Source organism: Sceloporus occidentalis, unplaced genomic scaffold (genome assembly GCF_023333645.1).
Source record: "Sceloporus occidentalis isolate IW3139 unplaced genomic scaffold, rSceOcc1.0.p SCAF_79, whole genome shotgun sequence".
In the NCBI taxonomy this organism is placed as follows: Eukaryota; Metazoa; Chordata; class Lepidosauria; order Squamata; family Phrynosomatidae; genus Sceloporus; species Sceloporus occidentalis.
In genome coordinates this window covers 2,635,644-2,657,519 of record NW_028317059.1, presented here as the reverse complement: position 1 = coordinate 2,657,519, position 21,876 = coordinate 2,635,644, and the positions used below count along the sequence as shown (strand labels likewise).

Sequence of the window (21,876 nt, the reverse complement as noted above, 5' to 3'; positions counted from 1 at the left end):
CTCCAGAGTCCCCACTGTTGGCCGTGTAGATCTGGTAGGAGAAGTCACAGACCTGTTTCTTTGGTGTAATACCATATGATGAGGAGGCTACTGGTGGCCTATGTGGATACAGCTCCTGCAGAGACGTGGACACCTATATGTGTGCAGAGCAAGCCTCTGCTCCGGGATGCTGTGCAGTGTGATCAAAAAACACAGCACAGAACACAGAAATATGGCGAAGTTAAACACTTAGAACACACAGCTGAAGCTGTGAACTGGCACACTGCACGGAAGAACTACGCTCTGTACGGAAAACGGACTCAAACTCTGCTCAACAATGTGTTGCCCAGCATATAGATATGATTTGCTGTAACAGTGTCTCTCTGTCACCTTCCTGGTGACTTTGGCCAAGCGCACATTCCAAGATAAGAAGCCCAATTTCTAAGTAAGCAATATGACAATTACATGATGACATGAGGATGTATATGTGTGATGTCATTACCGTGTTACCCCCGTTTCCCAAGCAGTAAAAAAACAACAGGGAAGGGGTCCCCCTACATATTTTAGGTAAGATAGCAAAGGGTCACAGTGAGTTCTTTGACCCCACCTTGGAGACCAGGTGTTACCACACAGAATTTCAGGGCAATGCACAGGTACCATGGAGACAGACAATTAACAGGAAGTTCTCAGAATTGCCTTTGTTACCATGGCTAGAGAACAGGAAGTTCATCTCATTGCCATGGTAATTACTCCCACTATCCTCGATGTAGTTGTCCTGATTGACATGGTAGCTATATGTGGCATTGAAAGGTCTCCTTGTTGTCACGGTAAAATCATCCAAAATAAGTGGTGGTTGTCGTGGTAACTCAGCCCAACGCACGGAAGAGGCGCTTGCCTGGTTGTCATGGTAACCACATCAGGCAACAAGAAGTGGCCTCAGGAAGGTGGGAGGGGATTAGGGCAGGTCTAGAGGCCCCGATTGGAGGTGGAATTGGAAAAGCTGGGGATGACACACAGAAGCAACACTTGAAGTAGCGCCAACAAGAGCCACGACGGCCGGAAGAGGTTGCCTCTGCCACAGTCTGACGTATCCTCCTGACGGGAGAAAGAGAAATCAGTAATATTAGACACATGAGAGTAGACATGGAGGCCTAGACTTTCCAAGGCGATTTCAAACTAAATATGGAGTGTGCAAGGCTGGTGTGCCCAGCGTGTAAGAAAAATCTACAGCTATATTTAAAAACAACCAAAAACTTGAAGTTTTCTTTGTTGTTTGTGATAAACTCCAATAAGGCTTCATCTCCTCGCTTCTAAGGTTATATCTCCCCTCTGAAGCTTATCTGAGCCAAGTTGCATAATCTGTCACCATTTACCATGACGTTGTAATCAAAGCAGACATGAGGACCTTTGCGATAACGAGGCATCTGCACCAGCTCACACTGTTCAGGTCCTTCAGCTGGCTAATGGTTAAGGAGCATTTAGAACGTACGCTGGACATCACTAAATCCCAAAATTTCCTTTGATGATTACAACCTACAGCCTATCAGTGGTCACTAACCCAACAAATACATCCCCGTAGTTAGGAGTTAGACATGTGGAGCTAACCACAGATCAAACAGAGTGGGTTTGGAAATATTCATCATCAGTCAAAGCGAGTGCTCTTCTTTGATATCCCATTGTTTCTATTAAATCGAATAGCGAGAAATAGAACCTTTTTGTTGGCAGACTTGGTAGGTTCACATTATGAAGTTCTCCTCTATATTAGTGCAAAAGTATAAATGTTAGTGACTTTTACTTTTAGCCTTGTGTTTATAGGATTATGATCAAGTATGCTTTAATATGGCCATTAAATAAGAGCTAATAATATATACAATTTACCATTGTGAAAAAAAAAGCAAATAATTTATACAATTTACCATTGTGAAATTTTTTTTAAAATAGCACTGAAAGCTTACATTACCCAACATCTTATCCGGCCTTGAATTGGTCCACTAAAATGTATCACCATCTAAACGTTTTAGTATAATAAGGTAGTGCCACCCGTCTAACCCGTAAAAACACTCATTCAGCCTTTACTCAACATAGACGCCTAAGCTATCCTGTGTTCTCGGTTACTGGTTAGAGGATACATCGCGTCTCTGCTTGGTCCAGCTTCATGGAATCGCACTGACTGCAGAGCATCTTTTCAGCCACCACAAAGAGCAGATTGGTGTTTGAGATTCTCTGAGCGTGAAAATACCTGCAATATAAGAGAAGTGGTAAATACACGGGGAAGACACAAGCCCCATGAACTGAACTTTGCAAATACTTTTCATACAAAGCTTCCAGACCACTACTGACCGAGAGCAAGGCCCGCAGTCAATGACGGCAGAGTACGTGGAGTTGATGGTGCTGAAATAATACTGTGTCTGCTTCATGATGCAGCTAGCTTCTCTGGGCTCCATGTTCTCCGCTGTGACATCATCTACAATGAAACATTATGGAGGAGATCATTCTAAGGAACATTCCTGCTGTAAGGAGGGGGGGCTCCATAATGGTATAAAAGTTCATGTTTAATGTACCTTAAAATGTATCATAATTTTCATGGAAGAGTGTACTGGTTTTGAGGTGACACAGACTAAAACCAGTTTCAAATGGCAGTTTTTTAATGACATTACAGTTGTTATTCCAATTAAAGCTGCCACTAATAGCGAAATCCTGATGCTCTTACTATTAAGATATCCTTAAAGAGGAAGTCCCTTGAGCATAAAATCCAGTGCTGTATACAGTAATGTAGGTCGGCATTGACAAAACCTGGTTTTATCTCCTTTTGTTCCAATAAACTTCCCATTGCTGTCAGACATGTGCTTTTTGGGTGCGTTTCCAGGTACAGTCACCACACTAAGTGTGGACTCCTGCCATGCAACCACGTTCCTATCTACTATCTCTCTTACTATCTTTCCTATGTCAAAAGTGTTTCTTACCTGCCTGCATCCAGCTGCCGTAGGTGAAACTCAAGAGGAGATGCTGGAACAAAGACCTTCAGAGGCAAAGAAAGTGCATAAGAGCAATAGAAAGGCTGTTTTGAATGCTAATAATGTAATTCAGCATCTGCCAGATTGCTACAGGCTTGTGTTCTCGTGTCAGAAGATCATGGAACCTGTGGTTCATACCTAATGTGGGCATTTGCCGTTACCCATAGCTGAGCAATGCATTTTACTAAACTTGTAAACCATCCTTGGTGAAAGAGTAACTTTCACTCTCTCAAATAGAAAAAAAGCAATTACTTTGAAGAATCTAAGCCATAAAGAAAGAGCAATAACATGTAGATACCATCACACATGCTTGTTGACATGCACACATATTGATCTCACCAGGCTGCTGCTGAAGATAGCCAGGCCAGATTCAGAATATCTGCAACGGTTGGCTGAGAATGGAGAAATATATTAGCAAGAACTTTACCAATAAAAATAAAACTTTTTAAAACTACTCAACCATCTACAACATCATTTATAGCAGGAAATCCATCTCTCTATGTTAATGCTACCCGGTTTTGGAGAAAGGACCATTATATTAACCTGACCCATTGACTTCCAATTGGGCATAAACGGTCAACTGAGCTATACTTTTTTTTATTAGAAGGAAAGAGTATCTTGTGTATAATAAACTCACCACAAAGATGCCACGAGGGGCTGCTCCCTTGTTGCTTTCAGTTTTAGGTGCACAAACAGACTGATAATCGTAGGACTCTTTTCGTGCGAAGAAGGAATTATTATACAGAGCAGACATGAGGTTAGGGTCAACTTCACTGAAGAACTTCCCCACCTGAACAAGACAACAGACGAGCAGGTAAAGAAATTGGAGGACAGACATCTGTATGTGGGAACGGCAAAGGAAAGAAGAAAGCTAAAGGATCAGGGAAAAAGATGACGGTTCACATAGTGTGACAAGGAAAAATGTGGTTTTGGAGGGAAACTGTAGAGATAACGTCCTCCCTTAAAATGGGAAACCACATTTTATTCAACACACATTCACTGCCAGCGGGTATTAGGGTGATCCAAGAAACTGTTCTTCAGGGGCTCTTTTGTCCATTAGGCACCTCAGTGGATTTGAGCTTGAGTGGTCAGTAGCATTGTTGAAATGTCTATGTATCAAATGTACTTTTGGGCTACCATAAACTAGGCCATATGGATTTGACTGCTTCTTGTTAGGCCGCTCCCACGTGTTACAACAGACATTGTAAGCTAAGATGTAGCGGGCAAGTTACTATTGTATTACTGTAATAATGTACATATATTTCACATTTTGTCTTTGAAAGTCTTCTAAAGTGAAAAATACAAATGGAGTTATTTACTCTACACACAGGGTGACTACAAACTATACATGTTTATGTGGGTGCAGGGATAGACAAATACCTATTTGATCACAGAGGGGAATGTATATTGGAGACACTTTTAACAACCTGTTACAGGTAAGTCTGAAATATGTAGAACCGTTACACAGCTGGAACAGACCCCCATTCCCCAAAACACCAGAAACGCAGCATGTAAAATATCTGCGTATTATCACCTGGCTCCAGTGGTCCTGTTGGTTGGACATGACGAGGAATCCTCCATCATCGATCAGCACACACAGTAGGTCCTGGGAGCAGATATACATTTAATTATCCTTATATATGCTGGAGTTATCTTTGCAAAACCTGAGGAGTCCTACGTAATGGCAAGTAAATACCGTATATAAGACAGATTAGGGAAATCTATACCGGTGTAGATATATACAGGGACATTTTAATATTAAGGTAGTGAAGCTTAAGGAATTTTTTTATTTGGGGTTATAATAAAAGATTAATTGCCTTGGTTAAGCAATTTATTTCTGGTGGCACAGAAGGATAAAATATAGAATGATGAGAATGAGAGGGTCTGTGCCACGGCAATGAAGGTGATTTTGAGGAGGATGGAGCACAATGGAAGAGACTGGGGCGATTATATATATGAAGTAGTGAGATCATTTTGGAAATTAGCGACTGATATTACCTCGTTGTTGACATCACAGTCCATCTCACAGCTAGCAGTGGGGCTGCACTATAAGGGGACAGTAAGCGTATAAATAAAAAGAAATGGAACATATAATAAGTGCCTGAAAGCAATTACTTCATCATAAAGCTCGAGGTCATAAATTAACACTCCAGCTGCGTAAGGTATACACATTAATATGAAGCACGGAATGAACTTCAATTTTAAAATGTATGGCGTCACCTCGCTGTACAAACTAAAATAATGTTTGCTCAGAGAGGACATCAGCCTTATTATTTACATGCAAAACAGAAATTAATCAGAAACGTGGCAGCTCGGAAATCAAAGTTGAGTTCAGGCTATTATAATTCAGCAGCGAGGCAGTACTAGGCGTAGTACATGTGTTTGGTGAGCGGTGGAATTAGTTACCGACTCATTGTCTGTATTTATTACAGAACAGGCTAGCAGAGGATTTGCAAGGTGGCACTGTGATGAATTTCATCTCTTAAATATTTGCATATGCTGACACAACTCAGTATTAGTTCATTAATGGCATTTTGTAAAATTGCGAGTTTGCATATTTTGACAAGATCTTTTTTTCTGTTGGCCAGTGATGAGGCTTCAAGGTTATGCCAAAGGCATCTTTTGAAACCTCAGGAGAAATGCTTAGATCGGTGGTTCCCAACCTAATCCTCATGGCACGCCGATGGTCCGGGTTTTTTGAATCTCCCTACTGGAATGGAAGTTCGCCTTGATGACTGCGTTGGGAACCACTGGCTAAGACTTTAAAACCTCTGACACGTTCTCAGATACTGAAATAATAATACTGAATGGAATCACAACCCACCGTTCACAGGTAACTTACAAAGAGTTTTTATTTTTTATGATGGAGAACAAATAATTCCACTGTTGTGCCAGAAAGTAACCATTAGCAATTGTATGGGTCTACAGGACCATACAAAAAAAAAGACGACTGACCTTACGTGGTCCTTGTGGGTTGTTCACGGACTGGTTACTTGCCAGGACTTTGAATTTTTCTACCCACGATTCAAGGTCTAACTTCACTCCAACAACTAGAAAGAGATGGCACAAAAAATATATATGTATGAGGGATAATGAAAGAACAATGTATGTGATTCTCAATTCTACAGCCAACAGACAAATTTTGAATTTTTACATTGAAAATTGGTTATTATTGGTACTTGATTAGGAACACTGCTGCCAATGGGCTGTGCAAAGAGCATGGACAACGTAAACAGTTCCTAGAAGATAGTGTCAGTCCCCTGTTTTTACCCCAAATAACTATTTGCCTTTTCAACTTATTCTATTTAGAGGGCTATTGTCCTTTGGGCTGCTGTGATTTGTATTGAGCAAGAAGCACCAGGTTTTTTTGTGGCTTAAGGGGCAATATACCGGTAGATATGATTTTGGTGATTTATAGACTGGATTCCTTGTGTGCTTATTTATGTGGAGTGAGGAAAAAGTCTTTATTTTGGCAAATGCATGATGGACAAGAATGGTCTACTTTTCATATGCTATGTGTTCTAAGCTGCTATATCTGGCAATTCAGCTGGACTGGATCCCCATGTCCAGCATGTCCCTTGTTCACCAAGTCATCCAACACGGGTGACCCTGTCACACTTTGTGCATAACTCATAGACCCTGCTCAATTCCATGGAGTCAAATTTTTAACACTGCATCCCCTTTCACTGCATTCATATTCAATACTCATTCCCTTCTCAAGCTCCTTGGGTTACCTGCTGGTTTCAGCCTCTTGCCTTCTATCTCAATCTCCACGGCGGTGCTCACCAGGATTCCAACCGTGTTGTTCTCAAGCTCTGTAGGGTGATATCCAGCTGTTGGGTAAGAGGGGCACAGTGAGGGTTTATGTGCCACAGGAGAGAGTCCATTGGGAACAGAGTATATGATGCACCAAACAAATTTAGTATCATCTCCCCTTTAAACATGTAGATGAATAATTGTGCTCTGATCCATCTGCACTATTTAAGGGGTAACATGAAAATCAAATTTACATTCCCATTTTCCCTGCTGCCTGTAAATGTACACTATAAGGTCATCAAACTACACTCCTGTTAAGCGCTACTTACATTCCCTATAGGGTGCTCGGAAGATGTAGCCCTTATTGTCCAGGCTGCGTCGGTAGTAAGTGGAGTTGTGTGGCTCCATGTCCTCCATCCAATCGTCAGCGGCTCTGTATGTCAAAAAGAAGCTCAGTAAGTGTGCATAAGTTAAGGAGGCGTTTCAACCATAGGGGAGAAGATATTCAGTAATTGTATTGTACGTGAAATTAAAAGGACAGCTTGGACCTATTTTTTGCACAAGCGAGTGAAAAATATTATATATCACCAGTAAAGAAATACATTATGTGTAGGGTTCTCCAGAAAGCCTCCTATCAGGAGTGTTGGAGGAAGATCAATTGTTGACAAAGTAAAACATGAATGATCAAAAAAAAAAGGATATGAATAACTGTTCATTCATTGTAATGATAGATCTGGAAACCTGAACATTATTTTAACTTGTGGTATATCAGTTTTGTTGATGTAAACAAACTTCACGGTGCAGAGATTTGGAGCATTCTTAGAATTTTGGAAACTTGTGCTAAAGCGGAAAGCCTATCTATAATGCTGAATAAAAAATCCCCATATGCATGGAATCAAGAAACATCTTTAGGAAGAACAAGAATACATATGATCTGTTTCATAGAAAAAGGAGAATATTTCTTCCAGGTCACACTAACAAAGAGTATATGGCCTTCAAGGCAATTAAGGGGCCGGAGTGGCTATTGTGAGGTAACATTCACCATGTCAGTAGACGCATCGCCATTAAACCTACTTGTTGGGGAACACTCTGGTAATCCCTCCATCCGTGGCAGCGAAGACAGCAAGAAGGCCGTGCCTGTAAAAAGTAGGGAAAGAGTGATGCAGATCATGACAAAATATTGAGAAATGCCTTTGCTACTTGTGTTCATGGGGTCGGACCCTCTGATATGTGGACTGTGTGTTTCATATGTGTGATTCCTGGGGTTTTATTGCGTATTGCTGTTTATGAGGTTTGTGTCCACCAGACTTGAGTTTTTCCATTTGCATCTCTCATGGCATTTGATGTAGGATATATATTTCACTTGTATTTCTTACTTTATGTTTAAGGACTAATGGCTTTATCTCACGTTAGTAAGTCTTTGTCTTTCCATGCACGGTCTGCCAGATCACGGGTGATCCCAGTGTCCAAAATAAGGTTGTGTAAAAGAAAACTGTCACCTGCAAGAAGTAAGACAATTGACACTGTTAGGTACCAACATCATTTGCCCCCTCACCAATACCCTCCATAACAACGCTCCAAAAAAACTCACACAGCTTAGAGTCTGGTGTCACTTTCTCCATCAGTGAGATGAAATTCAGTAGGAACTCTGTGTTGTTCTCAGATTGTTCCAGGTCCCGACAGTACTTCCTGTGAAGCAACAACAGGTGTCAGAGCTACTTGATGTGAGGGCAATGGAAGCTGGAAGGTAAAGACACTGAGTTGAGACAAAGACCACATGCCTTTAGATTTAGAGGCGAAGACGGACGACTAAATTAGGGTTTTAAACGGCTGCTTATACCAAATCAGGAGATGGTCATAACTAGACTAGGTTTCATTGGGGTCTAAGAGAAATTGGAATGATTTGGATCATTTAACAATCTTTTAATAATCATAAGTGATAGGAATTAAGGAATGTTGAGAATGGGAACAGGGAAAGAAAAGAGACCCTGACTTAACCTAGCAAGTTCACATTACCTTGGGGCAAGGAAAACCCGACCATCAGACTCAAAGTGGTTGGGCATCAAAGACTCAAAATCTGTAACAGAGAAAAATAGTTATTTAGCAAGCGAGAGTGAGTTGTTAGCGTTAAGAGTACAGAAGAGGGAGTCACCTCTTGGGTGTGTGGGTACTAAGGTTATATGTGAAGGCTATGCTGGCTGTGTTTGGGTGTAGTTAAAGGGTATACCTGGTGGTACTCTAGAAGGGGGTCTCAGTGTGCTTGTATGCTTTATGATAGGAAGGAGTCTCAGTGTGCTATAAGGGGTAATGTAAGAAAAGTTCTCAGTAGGCCTATATGGGGTAAAGCAGGAAGAGGTCTCAATGTGTCTTTTCCCCATGTCATGTTTTGTTGATGTCATCCCTTGGAATGCTCAATGTTTCCAGCCCACCCTTTTTAACTCATTTTCAATTAATGAACAGCACAGCACTATAGTCCTACATGCCAGCTGTGACCTAATGTCAGACTCTGCCATAGCCTGGTTCCCTGGTCCATATTGTGATCAGTTTAGAACTCCATGGGTTGACAAATCCTGTCACCTGCAGACATATTAATGGGAAGAGCGCACGATGTTACAGGGCTCCTTATCCCCATCTGAAGCCCAGACATAATAAAGAGAACTGTGTCAGCGACAGGTGAGCAGGCAAGAAAAATAATAATTCTAGTCGGGACAAAATGTAGAATCCTTCTTCCTTTTATCTCCGAATTATCAGATGGTTTCAAAACTAGAATGGATTCTTGTAGATAGCCTTATGTGTATCAGATTATTCCATGGTGAGTCCTCTTACTTAACCCTTTCAGTGCTGCAGTGGTCAATGCGTTTGAGTTAGTGTGGATGAGAGTGGTCAGTGTAATTGAGTCAGTGTCAGTGTGGCCAAGCAATGTCAGTATGAGTAAGAATCCTATCAAGAGGTTATATAGTATAATGAAGGCATTGGGGTATAATGTTGGTTGTTTTTGGTTTAGACCCCAGAAATAAGTGCTGTAAAATGATGTGACTATGAAATATGGGCTGGTGGTCAATCATTTCCGATCCTGCCTCTTCATACTGCATGTGGTAGTTTAATGTAGTGTTTAATTTCACAAACACACTTCCACGTGGTCCTTTGAGAATAGGAGGCTTTATGGTTTTGTGTGTGTAAACTTTATATTTGTTTTATGTGTATTAAAAGACAGAATTAACAAGGACATGCATTAATATGGAATATATATACACAACAATTAAAAATGCGTATCTGTGTAATGTCCTCATGGTCAGATATAACTTCAAGATGTAGCTGTTGTGTATGTGAGTGTTTGGTGCTTCCTTTCAGAAATAACACGTGCTCTCACTTTTTCGGTTGTAGACAAACAGATCCCAAGAGATCTTAGTGGAACCCTTCAGGACAAGCATGCTCTGCTTCATGTGGAAAGACTCAAATGGACCATTCAGGGTTAACAAAAAGTACGGTGTTCAGGCACCTGCACAGCCAGACTGGGGAGTCCCAGCAAAACAGTCCAAGCACACTCCAGCCCCCCGGACAGGAGGCACAGTGCATTGTGGGGGATTACTGAGAGGTTGAGCACACTACTGTACTGATAATCTTGGGAATCCAATACTCATTAACGAACATAGAAACAACTTGGCACTAATCATGTGTCTTCTAATTCAAGGTAGGTATTGTTTTGGCATCTTTCTTGCTACCTCAGGATTACACCCACAATGCACTGGGGTGCACAGCTGTGGGGTGGGCCAGGAACACGCGATTAGTTGGACTTTTACCTTCTGATCAGACGGTCAAGGTGGGAGAGGGTCAAGCGATGACAGGAGGGTGGGGAGGTTTACAGGACAATATCATTGTGTCATTAGCATTGCCAATACAGGGTCACTGGGAGTTGAAAAGAAGCTACAGGGGTCAGTGCTGGCCATGGACAACCTCACCCAGATACCTCCAACTCAAAATAATGTTCTCCAACCCCCTTCCACATACACACTGCCCTCCCAGCGGTCCCCATCACTGCCTGCTCTGGCTCAGCACTGTCCCCTTCCAGCTTGTTTAGTGAAGGATTAGGGAGGGAAAAGGGCAAAGAAGGGTGTGGGAACATAACAGCATCAGTTACTAATCCCCGTTTATGGCCAATAGAAACAGACCACATTTCCTATTATATGGTGGCCATAATAGGTAGGGAGGCAGCTGTGGTGGAGAGGAGGCACAGGTTAACAATAGCATTCGTTGTTAGGACACGGCAAGGTGAAAGGGAGAGGTAAGTACTTAGTGAAGAAGTAAGAAAGGGGGAATTGTTGCAGAAAGGGAGCAGGGAAGAAGTAGGAAAAGGAGCTGGAATAAGCTAATAGGAGTTAGGCAGGAAGGTAAAAGGGTAAGAAGGGTTAAAAGGGGAGAGTTATTAACAGGATAGGTTAGTCGTAGGACCAAAAGGTAAAGGAAAGCTGTAAGAAAGTAGGTTGGGGAAGGAGAGAGAAATGTAGCCGTGGAAATGCAAGATCAGGGAAGGAGGCCGGATGGCTTTTAGGATTAAGGGGAAGGGTGAGTGCGTGGATAACTGGCTTTATAGAGAATAACCTTTGGGAATGGGAAGGAACAGAATGTGTGGAGAAGGGATGTGAATTTTAGAAATCGGAGGTTTGGGAGATATAGAGCTGTGTGTGGGCCAGAGGGTAGGATATTTGGCTTAGAAGGAGGAAGATGATCTGGAGAGGATGAAATGGGAGGAGGTAGACAGCGGTACCTGGGGTAATTGGGGATAATTGCCTAGGGGAAATTATAAGTTTGTTTCAACTGCTTCATCAGAGGGGCTACAATACATTTTGGCACACACAAGAATATATCTGTATACATATGTATATATATATATCTGTATACATATATATATATTGCTTCTGCTGGCTGCTCTGGAGGCTGTTTTTCATTAGGGGATCAGAAAAGGAAGGATGGATGCAGGTGGAATAAGGGTAGACAGGTAAGAAGGGGAAGTAAGACGGACAAGATCTCACATGGCTGCAAAGTTAGCCCACGTGAGGAGTGTCAGATTACAGAGGATCTTCTGGGAAGGTGACAAAGGGACACAGACAGAAGGAATTTGTGGGACGTTCTGTGAAGTGGAAGTAGGCATTACGGGCAGGGTGACGGGCAGGCAGGCGGGAGAAGGTGGAAGGTTGTCGGGGGCAGGAAGATCTATTGCTGGAATATACTTGCCCTTAGTTTTCTTTAGATCTGTGAAAATCCACCAGAGAGCCAGAAAAACAACACAAAGAAAAAGAACACAAAAGAAAAAGAAGGAGGAACGGGTGGAGAGGAGGAGCCATTACAAACAATATTTTATTCAAGAGCAGATTGAATAAAAATATTGTATTTCATAATTGTACTGAAACCAAACAGAATATAAAATAAATCTTGGCAAGAAACACCATGAAACATAAGCAGCAAGATAGAAATGAAAAGCTAGAAAGAAAGATAGAAAGAAAAAGAGATAAGATCAGAGGAAAAAAGAGAAGAAAACGAATAGAGGATTTGTGTGGTAGAGGGTATGGAAAACAATGGTGGAAGATGCCAGATGAAGCAAGATGGCGATAAACAGAAGGGTATGTGCAGAAAAGTTGCCCGGTGAGGGAAGAACGTGAAAAGGGACAACAGAAGAATAAGGGATTATACTGAGGAGGAAAACAGAAAGAGGCAGAAGACTAAAAAGCTCAGAATAAAAAGCAAGAAAAGAAAAGGGACACAAGATACGAGGAAAGGAAAAACTTTTAGCTAAATTACTAGGATCGCTTTGAGTATAAGGAAGGGCATGTTCAACAGGCCACTATCAGCTTGAAATTGTCAAAATGTACTGTAATCATGTTGGCTACATAATTACTAAAAAACTACACAAATCAAACATGACAATTCAAGATGATGTAAATAACAAAAACTCATATAAAGTTTTGACTCTAAACTACTTGGTAATGCTCTGAAAGCATCCAACTATCTACTTCATCTGGCACATATTAAATATAAATATATTATCTCTGATTGAACATAAAAACTGCATCTCTTAGGTGCAAGCTACATTTTAAATGGATCCATTAGCTTTAATATTCACTGGCAGAACTACCGCACCTGTTTCTGAGCAGATTTTAAACCATTGTAAAATAGTTTTTCCTTAAATAGGAGAAAAGAGTAATAAACACAGAGTAATAAACAAAAAAAAAGCAGAAGAGAGAGGGCTAAATATGACGATGACAAGAGCGCAGGAAGGTGGAGAGAAATGTTCGAGAAAGAATTGAGAAATTAACTAAAAGGAAAAAGATGCAAGAGGTAATGAAGGGATATGGAAAATAATGATCAGAAGACTTATTTAATACAGTAGTGGTTGTGAAGAGTTTAAAGTAGACAACAAAATAGGAATGAAGGAGAGGTTCTTAGAAAGGCTGAATAAGTAAAATGAGTGGAAATTAGAATTTGGAAAGACCAAATAGTAATAGTTTACAGGGAAATAAAAATTAAATCATGTGTGTTGTGAAGACAGATTACCTGGAGACTAGGAAGACAGAGTGAGAAAAGAATACATATTTGCAGTGAGAAAGGGTAAGATCATGTAGAAACAGAGGAGAATCAAAATGGGGATTAGGACGATAGAAAAGAAGGAGAAGAAAGATACTGTGTCAAGAGTGGAGCGGAGAGTGAAGCAGAACAGAAATCTAAAGAGTGAGGCAGAGTGAATGAATGAAGATAGTGGACAGAAAAAGAGGTGACATAAAATGCACATCGAAAGAACAATGTAAAGATGGCAGATGCTATACATTCTGTGATAACTATGCATTGAGGTAGAAAACATACATCAGAAGTTAAAGCGTTAGGTGTGGAGGAAACTGTAGAAAAAGAAAATTAATGAAAAAAGTGAGTGAGGGCAAGAGGAATGAACAAACACTTATAAGAGAGCAGGATGATTTGTCACATAAGAATAAACAGCGTCAAGTCTGGGAAGACCAAAGACAAGATGATTAAAGAAGAGAATGTTTGCAAAAACAAGGGGCTAGTGAAGAAAGACAAGAGAATAAGAATAAGGGAATACAACCTGTAAGAGGAAAGGTTAGTATGAAAGAGTGAAGTACATAAAGGGAAATAAAGAGTTGGAAACATGAGATAAGGGACAATCTCCAAGCTGTGGTTGTGAACAAGAACAGAGGGAGAGATGGCATAATGCAGACAGAGTTATGGAGTGTGAAGAAAAAGGGCAAAATGGTGATGACAAAATAGGAAAGCAAGCAAGAGAGAGACAGAGTAAGAGATGTGAAAACAGAGAGAAGCTAATGGACCAGAGACAGAGAGAAGCAGGAAGGAAGAATAGACAGAAGCAGTATCTGATCCAGAGATTAATCTGAATGAATCAAACTAAAAGACACTCATCATGATTTAGATGAAAGGAGAAGTCTCATGCAATCCTCACAGGCAACAAGTGTCTGAGAGGCTCGGCTGGGCTCTGCATGCTGCATCAACTCTTGCCATTGCCCCACGACTAGCCCCACTCAAATGTGTCAGATCTGGTGGGTGGTCAGGGGTAGGCGTGAGCTGGGGAAGGGCAGGGAAAGGGACAGTTGGGAACTCACAAGCATAGGGAAACTTACACTGCACCTGTAGGATCTGATCACTCAGATTAGCACGAAGGTAATAGGAGCTGTACAGAGGTAACACCAGACCCAGGCTGCAGGGAGAGCAGGAATCCGAGAGGAGAGAACATGGAAAGAAAGGGCGGAACATAAGGTGGGAGAAAAGAGACAAGGAGAGACAGGCAGGAGGAGGGTACAGAGTGGGTTGTGGAGTGGAGAAAAGGGTGAGGGTAAACGAGAGCATGAGATAGAAGACAGACGGTAGGTTTGGGAAGCAAGAAGCAAGAGGGAAAGGGAGAAAGAAAATGTTACTATAACTTTACAAGCAAGGAGCCAGCTATCATATATGTGCATGCAGCGACCAATTATTCATGATCTAATGTACGGAATACTGTAAAAGTATATAAACTCATATTTAATACAATATCTCAGTGGATGTCTATTACATACATATACAGTAAAACATAACAAGACATTTTCTGCAACTGGAAAATGTAACTAAACATGAACAGTACAAAGCAAAAATGTTCTTACTCCATTCAAAGGCAAAATACACTCAAAATATATAAAACACATACACAATATTAAGTATTTCCCTATGTATATTTTATGTATATTTTTATTGGCAAAAGGGAGCTCTGAACAAACTGCTCATTATCTATTGTAAGCTCTCTGGGTTAATGCCTGCCATCCTTTATTCTACATAGCATCACACCCTATTGAGGACAGGATATCCATGAAGTAGAAGCCTAAATTCATTGCAAACAAGGGCATCCACAGTAGAGAGCAAGAGGTGGCCTTTGCGCCCCTCCACAAATGTCTTCACAAAGCCACCCTAGTCTGCAATGCCCCCTGAATAGGGCAAATATTTTGCCCCCCCCCAACACTTTTGTGGACACTAATGAATGTAATGTGACTACCCCAAATCAGCCTTGCAGCCTGCCATCATGCCTCGTGACTACTTTATGTTTTTAATGTGGGGTTTCCCCTTTTTATGGATCCTGGAAGGTTTTGTTTCTAATAAATATTTATTTTATCCTTTATATAATATTCTGGAGAGAACAGAATTTGTGGGAATGGCGGGAGCTGGCAGTGAATACAGAAGGTTGAGATTGAATTACTGGAACCTAAATCTCAAGAGAAGTGATGAGTTGAAACAATTGACCCCACTCACTATAAAGTTATGAAGGACCCCTTTACTATGATGCAGTTACAGCATCTTGCCACAAGGTGGCATCTGCATACAGCATCTAGAAAGAAGGAGCGTATTGATGGTGTGGGTCTAAGTGTCTTTCTCCCTGGTGGGTTTCTTCCCCACCATTTGCGTCTATCTGACCTCTTGGAGTTATTCTCCAGATCCTCAAAGCCAACAACAAACTCTTTATCCATTTGAACTGCCTTCTTGTCGCTTACTGTGTAACCTCTGCCCACTCACCTGTAATTTGTACTGTGTATTGGAGCCCAAGTGTAAGTTCTTTCAGCTTCATCAATATATCTCTGCAACCGTAAAACAAGTGAATTAAATGCACACATCTCCTAAGCCAGTCCCTATGATACTCATGAACAAAACACATCAATTTCAGCTTTACCTCGTCTAGTGATTTCACCAAGGTTCGGATTAATTGGTGGCCCCCCTTCCCATCAATCATATTCCTACGTATCTGAAAAACACAGGAGGCGAGGGACATATAAACTGACGAGAAGCATAAAAGAAAGTTGAACAGCAATGTAAAGAGACGATAGCAGCAGAAGGAGGAACAAGGGGCGGAAAAAAAGGGTGTGAGAGGGTTTGGTGGTCCAGGCAGAAAGGCAACACGGGATCTAGACACGCAGAACAAGAAAGTGTGATAGAATAATAAAGAGAGGCGAGAAAGGCAGATATAATAAATACTATTGTTTATACCCAATATATACCAACTCAGAGCACAAACTCACCTCCTCCTTATTTTCATCTTCCAGTTCAGCATCCAGAAAGTCCAGCGTAACAGGTTCCTGGAAATTAATAATCTGAAACGATAGATTGGGGCTAGTTAGGAGGGCACAGCATCAAAACCAAAATCAATCAAAAAGAATGTTGACATCATTGGGAGGTTTTAGTGACTGTCCTTGGTATGTTTGGGGCAAGACAGGTATATTATTATTATTATTATCTGTTATTTACATAGCGCCAACAGTTTACGTAGCGCTGAATACAATACATAAATTCAAGGGGTCTGACAAGACAAGAATTGACAGACTAAGACAAACCGATACATTTGGTGGAGAGAGCCCGGCTCGCAAGTATATGCCCTTTATTGAGGTAATTATGAATTAAGAGAGCTTTAAGCGTGTTACTGGTTAGGAAGTTGGATATGGAGTGGGGGATCATGTGTCTTGGATTGTGTTGTTCTCACTTGTGGCTTCAGGTTGGGATGTAGTAGGACATATCCATTCAGATCAATGGCAAACATGTAGCCATTGGCCCCCAGCTGAGAAAACAAGAATAAGCACAGTCAATGCCTCCATTCTTTATATTTACTACATTTTTGCACTTTAAGCCTTCTTCTTGTACATTCAGGCCATGAAAAATTACCAGAATTCATTTTCCAGCACCACCAGTTTAAAGTAACACAACACTCATACTCACGCTGTATCGTGGCATCAATCTGTGTATATCATCCAAAGCAACATCAATGCCCATCACACCGAGAATCAGCTGGTTCTAAACATAAGGCATCATGGTAACAAAGGATGGCAGGCATGAAAAAGAAAAAAGAGTGTAAGCAGGTGGGGTTTTTCAACATAATATTTAACAGAATGTACATTTTCATTGTTAATGTCAAGGTATGATATATTCATGTAACAGTCGGTGTCGGCTTTGTTCTTGGATCCATTATAGATTCCTAATAGAATTTCGCCTTTGGGTCACTGAGCAGCGGGAAATTCTTTTAAAGTATAAACAGATACACATCCAGGACATCCGGCAAGCATTCATCTAACAGGGACTCAACTCAGCAGCTGGAATCTTTGTGAACTCCCAAATTTTGTGCGTTCCTCACAAGTTAAGCTGTACTCTGAGCCCCGAATTTTAGTTTGAATTGCGTTGTTTTTTCACTCATTTTTACTCACGCTCTCTCACTCTCTCTAACACTCTTTTTTATCTCTCTGCATTATTCTTTCCTCTGGATGCCCTCTGCAAAAGGGAGGAGCCATGGGGACAGGCTCTTCCCTGTTCCTCCAATTGGGAGACAGTGTGTGTTTGGAAGCTCCGCCCTTTTGCAGAAGTTCACCGGGATGCCAGCTTGAGAAGCAGATGAAGAAAGAAGACATGGGGAGGAGTGAACTAGGGAAGAAGACAGAAAAACAAGAAGAGGCAAAAGAAGAAGCTGAGCTACGGGAAAGGAGATGGGGACACAGAACCGGTCTGCAGAGAAAGTAGGGAGACACTGAATGAGAGTTTGAGAGAGTGTGAGGGAGTCAATGTTGGTGACAACTAATTTAGTCTGAACTGGGCAGGAAACTAAGTTTGTTGTCCGAAAAGCAAATGGACCCAAAAGAAATGAAAACTGTGTCTGGAACGGTTTTGGTCACTGTTTACAGCTTGATAACGGTTGGCTTCTGTGTATTCCTCACTTGGGGTCTCACCTTCCCACTCCCAGGGTCCTCAGTCAGGTTAAATACAGGCAGTGTCCCTGTAACCACCAATCCAAGACCCTACAAAGAAATACAGACATAAGAAGAGGGCATAGGATGAGTAAATACAACTTAAAGACGGAAGAGAAAAAGGCGTGACGGAAGATGGGTGGGAGTAAATGAAGAAAAGTTATGAGGAACATAAGCAAAATTCCAAGGGTAACAACAGGTCGAAGAAACAAAACAAAAACAAAGGTGGAAAGATGAGCAAAGCATGAGATTAAAGAGGAGAACAGAGCAAACAGAGAAAAAAAGAGCAGAAACAGATGGAGGATTGAAGAGGGTGATAAAGAGAATAGGGACAGATTGAAGAAAGGCAAGAGGAAGAAGGAGGGAGAGGAAAATGAAGGCAATAGAAGCAGGAAGTTGCTGAAGCCAAACAGAGGAGGCCTGTTTAATTTGGCACAGATACAGTACAGAATTCAATCCCACTCTGTTTAATTCTGGTAGGCACGGTGCTACCGGCATATACGACTGGTGTGCAGGTATACAGAATCCTACACGGAGTTGGATATTGTGCAAATTTACGTTTGGGGGAGATACCTAAATAATAGTCAAATGCATAGTTGCTTATGCTTGCCTATACATCATAATCTTGCTATTTATTTTAGGGTGGGTGATCACTGGGCCATTTCAACATAATGGTGTTTTCTGCAAGGACAACAAGTCTATGGGACAAGGGGTCCATCTTTTGTGTGTGTTGTTGTGTGAGAGGGAGTAAAACACAATGTTCTGGGTGAATAATATATGTGGTGTGTTAAAGTGGTCATAATAAAGGATTCCAGTGGCATTATCATTTTATAGAGGTGTATGACAAGTGTGAGTGTATAGTAACATAGTAATTGTCCATCAATTATGGGAATTGGAAGTGTTTTGGCAGAAAGCCCGCAGAATGACGTAGGATTTTCTCCTTACCAGAGCATCCTGATAAACATTCGTCCACTGAACCTGTTTGGCTTCATTTCCAGCTAGAACCATAGGACGGCCGAGAACATCAAGGTACTCCTGAGACAACAAAGGAAGATGACCAGAAAGAAAGAACAGTAAAAAGTGAGACCCCCGGGTAGGAGGAGAGTCTTCCCAATACATGCTGCCATGGAAGACACCCGCTTGCCCCCCAAAAATCAAACTGTAATAGATTCTCGGAATTATGGAAAAGTAGAAGAAATACCCACACATTCGAGTATAAACCCAAGACAGAAAGATCTCTCTAGAACTCTAGAGATAGTCTGGAAGTACTAGATCCACACCCACCAACCCCAAGAAATGTTAGCATTCTACAAGGGAGGTCAAACATAAAAGCCAGTACTTATTTTTAATGGTATAAGAGCCTACATTATATATGTCTTGATTACGTTACCTGGGTATTTATGCGAATCGCGCCGATAGATGGGATTTCAAAATAATAACCTGGAAAATGTAACAACAGGGGAGAGATTCTGTAAGTGCATTTCTTGGCACACGCTGCCCACACACAACATGCAGTAAAAACATTCTATGCATAGAGATCACATACAGTCCATGTTCCTGCGGCATATATATTACATGCATATTATTTATACTGTACATATATATATATATATATATATATGTGAAAAAGAAAGAACACCTTATTACTGCACAGACACAAAACGCATTACTTGACAAAGTACAAAGACAGCAGAGAATCAGGAAGCACGATGGCAAATATTACACGTTTGAAATATGCAAACACTGCTTGGTACACATATATCCAATCTCATTGTCACCTTTGTTGGCACAAGCCATCCATTGCAGTGGAGTAACATCGTAATTATGCTGCCCAACTGAGAATGTGAAAACTCGTACCTGAGAAAAAGAAACGTGTGAGAGAGATAAGACCCAGGGACAGAGATTAAGACATCTCCATGAACACTCTGACCCCTATCGGACTTCATTCATAAAGCATCTATACAAGGCATTCCATCGACGTAGTTACTTCTTTGAGACTATGTTACTGAACTATACCAGGGCTTTACAGTGGGGTGATTCTACTTTATAACACAGATCAGTTAGCGTTAATGGTAATATTAAAAGTATTTATTCACTAAACAGTGTGTTGTAGGTGATGTGCGGACATATGAAAAAATTGCCCTTTAATTGTCTCGTTTTCTTGGTGGCTGACAAAGCCTCTTCCCTCATTCTGCCATTAGTGGCATATTCTGGGTAAGGACGACCAGATCTGGGAAGAAGGTCCGGGGTCAGCAGTACATGGCAGACTAGAAAGATCTGATATCTGCCTTGAAACAAATCCAATTGTATTGTGGAGGTCTGTGCATCCATATGTAGTATTGTTGAACCAAAGGAGAGGACACAAAGGGCCCTGTTGAGTGACATGTCTCGGCAGAGCCTAGGGGCAGGGCACTGAACCCATGGTTAATGCTGTTGGATGCCTTGGCTTGTTTAGAATCTCTTTACCCTGCATTGCTTTTATTTGTGGCCACTTACTGTTTTGTTCGGCCAGTTGTATTTCTCAAAGACATCTTGCACTCGGTCCTCCCCACCGTCTGTAAACATCATGATCATCTTGTTACAGTTTGCACGAGTTACATTGGTCTGTAATGGAGAGAATGCAGATAAAGTGAATCAAGCATATGGAGACAGAATCTTACTCCTAAAATCTGAAAGCTCCCTTGACCACTCCATATTAACAGCGCACTTTCTCCTAATGGCTCTTTTATGAATCTTCCCCTGCAGTCAAATTCCTCCTGATAAGAACCTCCATCCTTGCAGAGTCTGAAAGTCCTCACTCAAGAAGTATCTCTTCTATGTCTTCGTATGTTTTGCTTCAGCAACTCTGTATCCTCCGACCTTGGATCCCTGCACATAAACTACACATCTTTCATATTTCACTCACATTTTGTAGTTGGCTGAAGGCATACTCAAACCCAGCCTTGTAATCGGTTGTTCCTCTGGCCACCATATCTTGTACAGCTTCTTTTATAACTTTCTTATTCCTCACGTTGGCCTGAACCAGCTGGCGAAAGCAGGACACGGGTTCCGCCTTCTCATGGAACTGAAGATGGGTGAAGTGGGCAAAGTCACACGAGAGATATATAATGTTAAGAAAGGGTGGCGTTATATCACTATATAGATAGGATGTGACAGGATTGGGGGACGTCAGTTCTGAGAAGATGTAGTGGGTATAGAGGATAATGGTAACATGGGGAAGGTTATTGAGAAGAAGGCAGGGCAGGCTGAAGGGATTTAGGATGGGTGGGTTCTGTGGGATGACTGTGTGGGGATGTAGAAGGTTAGGGTAACTCACAGAGGCAACAGTCACATAGTCGTCATCAGACAGAGTGTCCAACATCTCCATGACAGATGTCTTCATGAGTTTCAGGGTCAGACCGCTCACACTGCCACTGCTGCAAAGCATATGCAAAGCTACAGTATATCCTGCCATACACTGACTTTACAATGTATATAAAGACTGCGTCTGTTGATTTGGATTCCAAATTAAGAGAAAGCACAGTAGCTGGGAGATTAGATGGCAGTGGGGGCCAGTGTGATGGCAGTGGGTAGGAAGAGATGAAAGGCATTAGGAGCAGGGTTGATGGTCACATTAGCACGGAATATGAAAGTAAAGGAATTATGATGAATTCAACAGTAGGAATAAAGATATGAATGAGATAAGAACAAATAATGGCACTGAGGGCATGTAATAAGTATCGGTCTGATACATAAATACAAATATAATTATAAAGGAGATTGTTAAGTGCTACAGTAAAAATCTTACAGTAAATAAGTGTTTTGAGAGTGAAAATGTTGCAGTATGGACAATGATGAAATTCACCAAAAGTCTTATTAAT

The 21,876-nt window shown here is 41.3% G+C and overlaps 1 protein-coding gene across 1 annotated transcript in view; it reads right to left on the bottom strand.

Moving 5' to 3' along the window:
- Positions 1 to 945: 945 nt before the first annotated feature.
- LOC149285413 (voltage-dependent calcium channel subunit alpha-2/delta-2-like) overlaps positions 946 to 21,876 on the bottom strand; it is a 134,401-nt gene continuing 113,470 nt past the window's right edge. Inside the window, exons 12-40 of the mRNA XM_089495355.1 lie at positions 21,333 to 21,432; positions 20,922 to 21,080; positions 20,513 to 20,620; positions 19,795 to 19,873; positions 19,407 to 19,456; positions 18,962 to 19,051; positions 17,999 to 18,067; positions 17,001 to 17,075; positions 16,768 to 16,842; positions 16,310 to 16,381; positions 15,964 to 16,035; positions 15,810 to 15,871; positions 14,393 to 14,469; positions 8,766 to 8,826; positions 8,341 to 8,438; positions 8,158 to 8,248; positions 7,824 to 7,886; positions 7,079 to 7,182; positions 6,728 to 6,826; positions 5,949 to 6,043; positions 4,992 to 5,039; positions 4,528 to 4,599; positions 3,631 to 3,783; positions 3,333 to 3,385; positions 2,943 to 2,998; positions 2,320 to 2,443; positions 2,109 to 2,218; positions 1,353 to 1,435; positions 946 to 1,074 (exon numbers count right to left, since the gene is read on the bottom strand). Of these exons, the coding sequence (XP_089351481.1) occupies positions 946 to 1,074; positions 1,353 to 1,435; positions 2,109 to 2,218; positions 2,320 to 2,443; positions 2,943 to 2,998; positions 3,333 to 3,385; positions 3,631 to 3,783; positions 4,528 to 4,599; positions 4,992 to 5,039; positions 5,949 to 6,043; positions 6,728 to 6,826; positions 7,079 to 7,182; positions 7,824 to 7,886; positions 8,158 to 8,248; positions 8,341 to 8,438; positions 8,766 to 8,826; positions 14,393 to 14,469; positions 15,810 to 15,871; positions 15,964 to 16,035; positions 16,310 to 16,381; positions 16,768 to 16,842; positions 17,001 to 17,075; positions 17,999 to 18,067; positions 18,962 to 19,051; positions 19,407 to 19,456; positions 19,795 to 19,873; positions 20,513 to 20,620; positions 20,922 to 21,080; positions 21,333 to 21,432 (2,527 nt within the window). The remainder of the gene's footprint in view (positions 1,075 to 1,352; positions 1,436 to 2,108; positions 2,219 to 2,319; positions 2,444 to 2,942; positions 2,999 to 3,332; positions 3,386 to 3,630; positions 3,784 to 4,527; positions 4,600 to 4,991; positions 5,040 to 5,948; positions 6,044 to 6,727; positions 6,827 to 7,078; positions 7,183 to 7,823; positions 7,887 to 8,157; positions 8,249 to 8,340; positions 8,439 to 8,765; positions 8,827 to 14,392; positions 14,470 to 15,809; positions 15,872 to 15,963; positions 16,036 to 16,309; positions 16,382 to 16,767; positions 16,843 to 17,000; positions 17,076 to 17,998; positions 18,068 to 18,961; positions 19,052 to 19,406; positions 19,457 to 19,794; positions 19,874 to 20,512; positions 20,621 to 20,921; positions 21,081 to 21,332; positions 21,433 to 21,876) is intronic.